We start from the raw sequence: 9,537 nt of genomic DNA, 5'->3' as shown, positions 1-9,537 counted from the left end.
TTAGGTAATATAATAAGTGTTTGCAGATAACCGCACTTTCTACCCAGAAGGAGTCTTGCTTTTACATGCAACATTAAATTCTTTGACAATATATAACCTGACTAGCATGAGATTCATCATGGAACCCAGCTTGGCCTCAAACCCATGGCAACAAACTTGCATCAGCCTTCTAAGTGCTAGGATTACATACATGAGCCACAATGTCCTGCTACCAGAAAGTGATCTTAACTATGATCTGCTGGCTAGATAGAAAGAAGAGGGGGTTACAACTGGGATACAAAGTGAATATATTAATTAAATAGTAATTAATAATAATAATAAAGAAAAGCAGAGGTATCAGGCTAGAGTTGGTAAGGAGGAAGATCTGCTTTTCTTAGGAGAAGTGGAAGGCAGAAAGGGGAAGAAGGTGGGAGCATGGAAACAGGAGGAAAGGTAGGCGTGGTACATTCAGGATGTAAAATGAATATAAAATAAATAAATTATATGTATACATATGAGATATATGAGGCAGGAGGCTGAAGTCAAGACAAGAAACATGAAAAAATCAAAATATCATGCTGCAACAGTTTTCAGCTAATTATGAAAATTTAAGGTGATTTTCTAACTTAAGAGATTTCTTACCTGAATACTATAGGATTTTGGTAATTTTGTATAAATAAATATAAAAATATATGAGAAGACTGGTCTGACAAGAAGACTTAGAAGGTAAAGCAGTTGCTGTCACAGTGAACCATTTGTGTTCTAGCCTCTCAGCCCCACGTGGTGGAAGGAAACCTCTTCCTTCCACCTCAAGGCAACAAGAGCTCAGTAATCTGTGCATGCATGTGCACACACACACACACACACACGTACACACACAGTAAACAAATAATAAATATTAAGTAAACAAAATTAAGAAATATATTAGGTGATACCTACATTCATTTATCTCAAAATTTTTAATTAAAATTCAATTTCTCGTATTACTAGTGACTTGCATGTATCTTCTGAACCTAACAAATAGCATTTGGATATATTCCTACCCTTATCAACTTGAAAATTAAAACTGAGGAAAATAAAATGTATGCCTGGCTTCATTAAATAGTGAAATAAATAAGCATTAAAGCCAGAACCAACAGCTATACCTACTCAAGGGCAAGTGAATTGTAATGTGAGGACAGATTAAAAAAATATATTTCCCTGAAGAGTAGGTATGGTGAAAAATCTAAGCCTGCACTTTCCATTATCTTTTTGTAGTATATGTACAGAGAAATCTTCCAAGGAGTCAGTCTACCTTGTATTCTGTTATCAGTCTATGTTATTTCTGGACACAGAAGTCATCATTTCCCACACTGCACTTATTTTGCAAATTACCAGCAGGCAAAATATATAGACACAAAGATGACCAGTTGCAAGAATGAGGATGTGAATGGCACGTTGGTGGTGGTGTGGGTGGATTGTAGCTCTCCAGCAGTATAGCAGACTTCAGAGATGCTTGTGATGCTGAGTTCAGATAGAAAGATTTGATGTCCAACTGCCACCATCTCACACACTTAGGCTACAAAGTTAATGTACTCCATACTATTTGAGCTAAATATCAAAGATATTCAGAGATAAAATATCATATATTTCATAAAATATCTTTTATTTTGATATTTTGATAAAATAAAAATCAAAGATATCAGAGATAAAGATCAATTCTCATCAGTGTTTTTCAGAGAATATTTTTTTGCTATACTGTCAAAAGTTCCCACCTCTGAAGATACATTTTACGCCTTTCACTAGCAGAGATCTTCACCGCCTTTAGGCTGTGTTCCCAGATAGACAATACAAACCACCCTGGGTAACTTTACAGATAAGCCTCCTTTGCTGCCTCAGGACTAACAGTATGGTGCATTTCCTTAAAAAAATTTCTCTGTTACGCTTTTACTTTTTGTCTAGGGTGAGTAGTTTTCTGATTTCCATATGCAATTTTCCTTTAATTCTACTAAACTATTTAATGGTGACCAGCACAGGAGAAATTTGGAAAAAGAGTGCACAATGGAATGCCTTGATGTACATAAGCATTCTTGGCTCTGTCTTTATAAAATTAAAACTAATCTAAAATATTAAAAATTGGTTTTTAAAATTTAACCATGCAAGATCAGGTAATCAACACATGTGCCTATTGTTTTATATTGATTGAAATCTGGAAAATAATATTAAACAAAAATTGTGCTATTGAAAGTGTACTCAATAAAGTATAGTTGATATTCTGTATAGTTCATACATTATACAAATTTATTGAGACAGCTAACCTAATTATTAAAAATTTAAAACAAATCTTTTTTATTCTACTTTGATATTAGAGAAAAAGTCATAATGGAAATTATTTAAAATTTATTTTACTGTATAGTTCTCCTAATACATTATCTTGGTAACACTGAAATATTTTAATTTAAAATAAGTTTTACTGGAGAGAATTCATTTCTGAAACTTTTAAATAATAATATTTTAATTCTAGCCTCGTAAACTCATTTCCATGGATACATATCAAAAACATTTTGATATATTGGAGATATACTGATAATATAGACTAATTGCTACCTTCTAAGTAGCACTCTTAAATCAAAATGAGCAATCACTAAGCTACAGTCTTTTTTTCTTTTAACATGCTGCTAAGTGATAAAATATGTATAGTACAAATCCATTTATCCAGAGGATAAATACTCTGGTATTAGTTAAAATAATGTGTTTAATTTCTGCATTCAAACTTTTTTATGTGTGTCTTGAAAATGCATTTTACATTTACAGAAAAAATGTATGATACTTTGAATTGAAATAATTAATCTAGATGTGCTTCCTGTGAAAATCATTTAAAACTTATAAACCCCTCTTTTGCAAATGCCACCATGGCAGTAACTTTGAGTGATAGAAGAGAAATGCAATAGACTAAAAGCAGCAGAGAGCTGCTTTTAAATGCTCTCTGATTTGCCAATTTGAAGCTAACCCTTTCTATTGTTCTTCAATTGAGTCTTTTAGTTTCTTCAAATAAGTCTTTAGGGTAAAGACATCAAATACAAAAGGAAGGAGATAAGGAGACTTGATGCTTCAGTGTCTAGTGAAAGCATATTCTCTAAATTATTTTAGAGTAAGCCAAAGCCATATCACATACCTTTCGGGAATGAATTTCTTTCACATACAATGGAAGTAGAAACTCAGATATACCTTCAAGTCGGATTCCCTTCTTGGTGACTCTCAGATTCCCCATACCATCCTACAAGCAACGAAATATAGTTCACTTTTAGGTTAATTAGAGAATGCGTTTCTGGCCATAACTTACTTAGGGCTAAATTGAGAAAACACTGAGCTGAAACTGAGCTCAAATCCATGATGAATTATGAAAAAAACAAACAAACAAATAAAAAAAAAACAAAACCAAAACCCTAAACCAAACCAAACCAAACCAAAACAAAAATATTGAACCTACTGAAGAAAAGATCACCACGCTTTGCATGCAATAGAGGGCACTGTTTTGTAAGAAAAAAGAAGGGTCTAATAAAGAAAATGTGGGTCATCTGAATCTCATAAGAATTTATTATTTATCTATGACTAAGTACCTCCTTCATACTCTTTATTAGATGTAGTAATGGCTATGTGACTATTAACAGAAGTTTGTGGAGTTCTAATGATATTGTTACAAGTATAAAGCTTATCCAACTCTTTCGTTTGTATAACAGTTTTAACCACTGATTAATAATTGGTATAAGAAAACCTAGTTCATTCGAAGGAAAAAACATGAGGAAACACATGTTCTATTGCCTCTGGGAAGATCAATACAGTTAAAAATAATGTTGACAAGACAGAATTAAATCAGGGCTTTACTGGGGATCTTAAAAAGAGGATCCCAAGTATGGTAACATAGTAAGAAACTGGAAATATAAAAAACCTGAAAATGAGTTTAAACAGGAAGTTATTGTGGAGGAAGGACAATGGCCCTTATAGTGACATTTGATTCTGGCTCACGTGTGGGTTTTCTAATTGCAGATATTTGGAGAGGAAACAGCAAGTGTTACATGTTGTCAGTGACAGCATGATTACTGAGCTAACTATGCCATTCCTAAGCGAAATTATGAGGGAAGAAATGCAAAAGTGATTTAAACAGCTCACTGACTTGTGATGGTTTGTGTTATGTTTCAAGACAGCATATCTGGCAGAATTCTTGCACAGGGCTAAAAGGTGTTAAGAACACAGGACTGCTGTTGATAAGCGTGAGTGTGATGAAAGAAAAATATACAGGCTTGGTGACTAATTTCATCTGATGACATAGAAAAAATGTATTATTTACCACTTATTCCTGGCTTCAAAATTGTGAGCAAAAGTTGTTATTTTATACAGGATAATGGTGAAATTGTAGGCAAATGTCAGGAATAGCTTTGCATCATTTTGTACTTTATCAGCTGGTACATCGGCGGGAAATAAAATGGAAAGAGACACCCAACTAAGGCATTTTAAAATCTATCATAGGTATAATTAAAAGCGAAGAGAAACTGTTTGGATGCGGATATGTTCTGCAGATGGGGAATGGTTGTGTGTGTGTGTGTGTGTGTGTATATATATATATATATATATATATATATATATATATATATATATTCAGAGAACTGTTTATTTTGCCTGTGTACGTGTCTGTGGAGTGTGTGCATACGGGTGTCAGCATACACACGTGTGCTGACACGTGTGTGTTGGCATGGTGTACCTATGTACATATGAAGGCTAAGGCTGGCATTTCTTGTCTTCCTCTGTAAGCCTATTTTATTTGTGGAGAGAGGGTTTCTCTTCTCAGTCAAACTGAACCTCACAGAATCAGGCTAAATTAGAATTTGCCCCAAGCTCCTCTGTCTCTGTTTGCAGAGTGCTGGGATGAGAAGTTTTAATCATTATAAAAGGAAAATGAAGAGAATATTGTGATCTGAACTTCTGTCTGTACAAGCAGAAAGGAAACCAGTGAGATACCATGACATGGTGATTTCAGTAATGTTAAATACTCCCTGTGAAACACAGAGTAAGAAAGAATGAATTAGAGACAGCAGACAGGGAAAGGAAAAGAAGATATGTTATGGGGAGGAGGGAAGGAGGGATTTTTATAAAGTGATTATTAAGTGGTATACTTCAGTATTCCCATAGGAAAAATAGTTTCTCAATTAATTGAACTAAAAATTTTCAGGAAAAAAATTAATTCACCAAGACAAGTCAGAAAACAGAGGTGTCACACACATGCCTTGCATGGAAACCAACTAATCATAAATAACTTTATATGACAATTTAATTATCAATTAATATTATTATAATGATAAGCAGTTATATTTATTATATAATTCTCATTTAACTGAGACAATTGACATTTTACATTTTTAAAAGATAATCATAAGGATATGGCACTCTTAAGTAGTAAAAGAAAATGCTTCTAGAGAAAGTCTGTTTCCTCTTAAAAATGACAGTGGCTTTTGTTTGCTTTATTTTTTTCATTGAGGAAAAAAAGCAAACATCAAAGAAGAGCTTTACGGTGAGAAGAAAAGCAAGCATAGTAAGGAGGGATTTTAATACAGTAATATGATAATATTCTGAGCAAGTTAAACCTGAAATTTGTAAAGAAAAGTTTATCATTAGAAAATGCAACTTTGTCTTTTAGGTTGTTGAAGGTGAGTGGATTATTTTTTCTAGACATAATGACGCTTAAGAAGTCACTAAAACTGTTTGCAACGTTAAGAAGAAAGCAAGAATTCTTTGGAATCCAGGGAGATAAGATAACTAGAATACTAACATGATATGTGGCCTGAAAAAAAAATATTTTAAATCAGGGATTTTCTTAGCTAAATCTCACAGTCAGTATCTATATATATTCTCAAAAGTCTGCTGAAAAAGAAGCGTTCTGAAATGCTCTCACCATTTCTGTGGAAATATCAAATGTCCTTGTTACAACTTCTAAGGACAGAAAAAACAAATTCTTTCATAAATGTAATTTCTATTCCATGTTTGTATTACAATTTCTTTTTTGGAATAATCATTACAATTTTAATAATGAGATGAGGATAAGAATACCAGATATGTAATGCTAAATATTATGATACCATTTATTATAGATGTATATTTAATTATATAAAGTTTTCAATTTTAATTTTACCATATTTTCTTCTGTTTGACATAAAATTATTATCCTAGACATTTAAATAATTATATCACTTAGTTTACGTCAAATGGAATTCCCCTGTGTGAGTGTGGAGAAATTCTCACAGTACTGTGTTGTTATTCTAGCTGGCTGTACCATGTAGCATTTATCCCCCTTTGTATTTCTCTTGCCTGATATAAAAATTCAATAACGATTTATCATACCATATACATGGTGTTATTAAATTAATACTTTCTACAATATGTCCATGTTCAGTATATTATTGATCCTGTGATCGTCATTCTTCTATTAAGTCCAATAGTATATATGAAATGCTAAGACAATCTGCACGCCCTTCTACCCTGTATCAGAAATTATTTTTACATTTCCTGTCAGTTTTCTGATTCATTTTCATTTTGAGCCTTTCAGACCTGACAGGAAATAATGTACAAATTTTCTCCTAATGATGGTATTGCCAAATCTCAGAGTATGACAGAAGCTAACCTGCTGCTCTTCTAAGCTTCTATCTTGGTCTGTCAACTTTATGTAAACTCAACCCATCTTTGTGCCTTAAATTTTCTTTCTTTTATCATACACGTTTATTCTTCCCACTTCTAAATTGGAATGTATTCATTATACAGTGACGACTTTCATAAAGATACCTTGGTTCACAAAAATATCAAGTAGTGCAGCCATATTAATCTAATGTCATTTCCTCTTTGTCCACCTGCCTCCTGATGTTGCTAGTCTGATTCCTGTGCGCAGATACTGCTAACACTTTCATGTCATGTATATATTCATATGTGAGAAAAAAAATGCAATATTTGGCTTAAGTCTAGCTTTTGTGACTTAACATAATGAGCCACAATTGCACTCATTTTCACTCAAAGCCTTCATTATTCTTTAAGACAGAATAAAACTCTCTTATGTGTGTATGTGTCATCTTGTTAACAGATACTGAGAATAGTACAATAACTTTTCCATTATACATATGACTGCAAAAAACATGGTTGTGAAGGTACCATGTGTTTAGGAGACTTAGATTACATTTGCGATAGTTCCAGGGATGTTAAAATTAGGTCATATGGAAGATCTATTCTAAGAAATCTCTATACTGATTTCTATGGTATCTGGATTAATTTGTATTCCTAATAACAGTGTATAACAGTTTCCTTTTCCTTCTATCTTTGTTATTATTTATAAGCATTATTAGTTATAATTTATCCTTTTTCACTTAATTCTTATTTTTTGAGATTACATAAATGTATATTTCCCTCATCCCTTTCTTCCTCCAATCTACAACTATCTATTTCAAATTCATAACCCCTTTCTCTTTAATATATTTTATATATGCATATAATGTATACATTTATTGGTATTTTTGGTATTTATTGGTTGTTTGGTATTTGGTGATTGCCATTTTGACAAGAGAATTCTAGAGTATTAACAGTTTTAATTAACAGATGGTTATTTTCAGATAATTATTGGCTATCTTTAGTTACTTATTTAATTGAAAGTACTTTTTTCATAAAATATATTTGTGTCCTGGTTTCGTATCTTTCATCTTCTTTCATATTCTCCCCACCACCAAACAATTCAATGTCTTCCTATTTTCTCTTTCTTTATAAAACTAACAGGCATAAACACACACATACCTGCACACATGTATGCCCACACATACACACAAAACACACAGACATGCAAATACATAAAATACCCAAACCCAACCATATACAAAATTGGAAACCATAATATATAAGCACAAGACTAATTAAATAAAAATTCCCAAACAAAGCAATATGAGATACAAAAATACTTTTAAAAAAGTATAAAACAATACAATTTTTTTGTTGTTGTTGGTCATCTACTGTTTTAGGCAAGGGATCTTGGGTGAGGATTTGTTGGAGAAAGCAATTTTTTTCTTGCCAGCAATTGCAAATTGAAGATACTTTCTGGATCAGAGATGGAGGCTTGTGTCCTCCTCCGCTTTCAACACTGGGACTCATTTTGCTTAGGCCTGCTCTCTGCAATGTGCCACAGTCTCCTGGATTTCTAATGTGCATCAGTCCTGTTGTATCTGAAAGACCATGTTTTCTTGCTGTCTTCCCTCCCCACTGGCTCTTAAAATCTATCCTCCTCTTCTTTCTCATAGATCTCTAAACCCTGAGAAGAAGACTTGATGGAGACATCCTGTTGAGGACTTAGTGTCCTAAACTCCCTATGACTCTGTGCATTGCCCACTTGTGGGTCTCTGCATGTGTTCGCATCTACTTCAGGAGGAAAGATCTTTGATAATGGCTGAAGAAGACACCGATATATTGGTATACCAAATATCATTAGAAGTCTTTTTTATTTTTAATAATTACAGTTTATTCACTTTGTATACCCCCTGTACATCCCTCCCTCTTCCTTTCCCGATCCCACCCTCCCTCCCCCTTCTCCACCCATGTCCCTCCCAAGTCTACTTATAAGGGGAGGTTCTCCTCTCCTTCCTTCTAATCCCAGACTATCAAGTCTCATCAGGAATGGCTGCATTGTCTTTCTCTGTGGGCTGGTAAGAATGCTTCCCACTCAGGGAGAGATGACCAAAGAGCAGGCCAATCAGTTCATGTCAGAGACAGTCCCTGTTACAATTACTATGAAAGCCACTTGGACAATGAACTGCCATGGGCTACATCTGTGCAGGGGTTCTAGGTTATCTCCATGAATGATCCTTGGTTGTAGTATCAGTCTCAGAAAAGATCCTTGTGCCCAGAATTTTTGGTTCTGTCGCTCACTTTATAGAGCTCCTATCTTTTCCAGGTCTTTTCTCCCCTTTCATAAGATTTCCTGCTCTCTGCCCAAAGTTTAGCTATGAGTCTCAGCGTCTGCTCCAATACCCTGCAGTGTAGAGCCTTTCAGAGGGCCTCTGTGGTAGACTCCTGTCCTGTTCCCTCTTTTCTCCCTCCTTTGATGTCCATCCTCTTTGCCTTTCTGAATGGGGATTAAGCAACTTAGTCAGAGTTATCCTTCTTGATTAGGTTCTTTAGGTGTACAGATTTTTGCATGTTTATACTATATTATATATCTAGTATCCACTTATCAGTGAATATATATCCTGTGTGTCTTTCTGCTTCTTGGATACCTCACTCAGGATGATCTTTTTCATTTCCCACCATTTGCCAGCAAATTTCATGATTTCCTTGTTTTTTATTGCTAAGTAATATTCCATTGTGTAGCTGTACTACAATTTCTGTATCGATTCCTCAACTGAGGGACATCTGTGTTGTTTCCAGATCCTGCCTATTAAAAACAAAACAAACCAAAATAATAATTGAAAAAAAAAACTACTACACACATGGTTAAGCAAATGTCCAAGACTCCCTCCAGACAGATCGGGAAAAGAGCTTCACCAACCCTATATCTGACAG

The 9,537-nt window shown here is 34.0% G+C and overlaps 1 protein-coding gene across 2 annotated transcripts in view; it reads right to left on the bottom strand.

The window, feature by feature from the left end:
* The window catches only part of Sgcz (sarcoglycan zeta), a 404,776-nt gene that overhangs the window by 175,575 nt on the left and 219,664 nt on the right, over window positions 1-9,537 (bottom strand). For both annotated transcript variants that reach the window (XM_055608087.1, XM_055608088.1), the window contains exon 2: window positions 3,134-3,235. In XM_055608087.1, coding sequence (XP_055464062.1) covers window positions 3,134-3,235 — 102 coding nt within the window. The remainder of the gene's footprint in view (window positions 1-3,133; window positions 3,236-9,537) is intronic.

Source organism: Psammomys obesus, unplaced genomic scaffold (assembly GCF_907164565.1).
Source record: "Psammomys obesus unplaced genomic scaffold, mPsaObe1.curated_primary_1811, whole genome shotgun sequence".
Classification (NCBI taxonomy): Eukaryota; Metazoa; Chordata; class Mammalia; order Rodentia; family Muridae; genus Psammomys; species Psammomys obesus.
The sequence above is the reverse complement of the archived record's forward strand: the minus strand, read 5'-3'. Positions and strand labels throughout refer to the sequence as shown.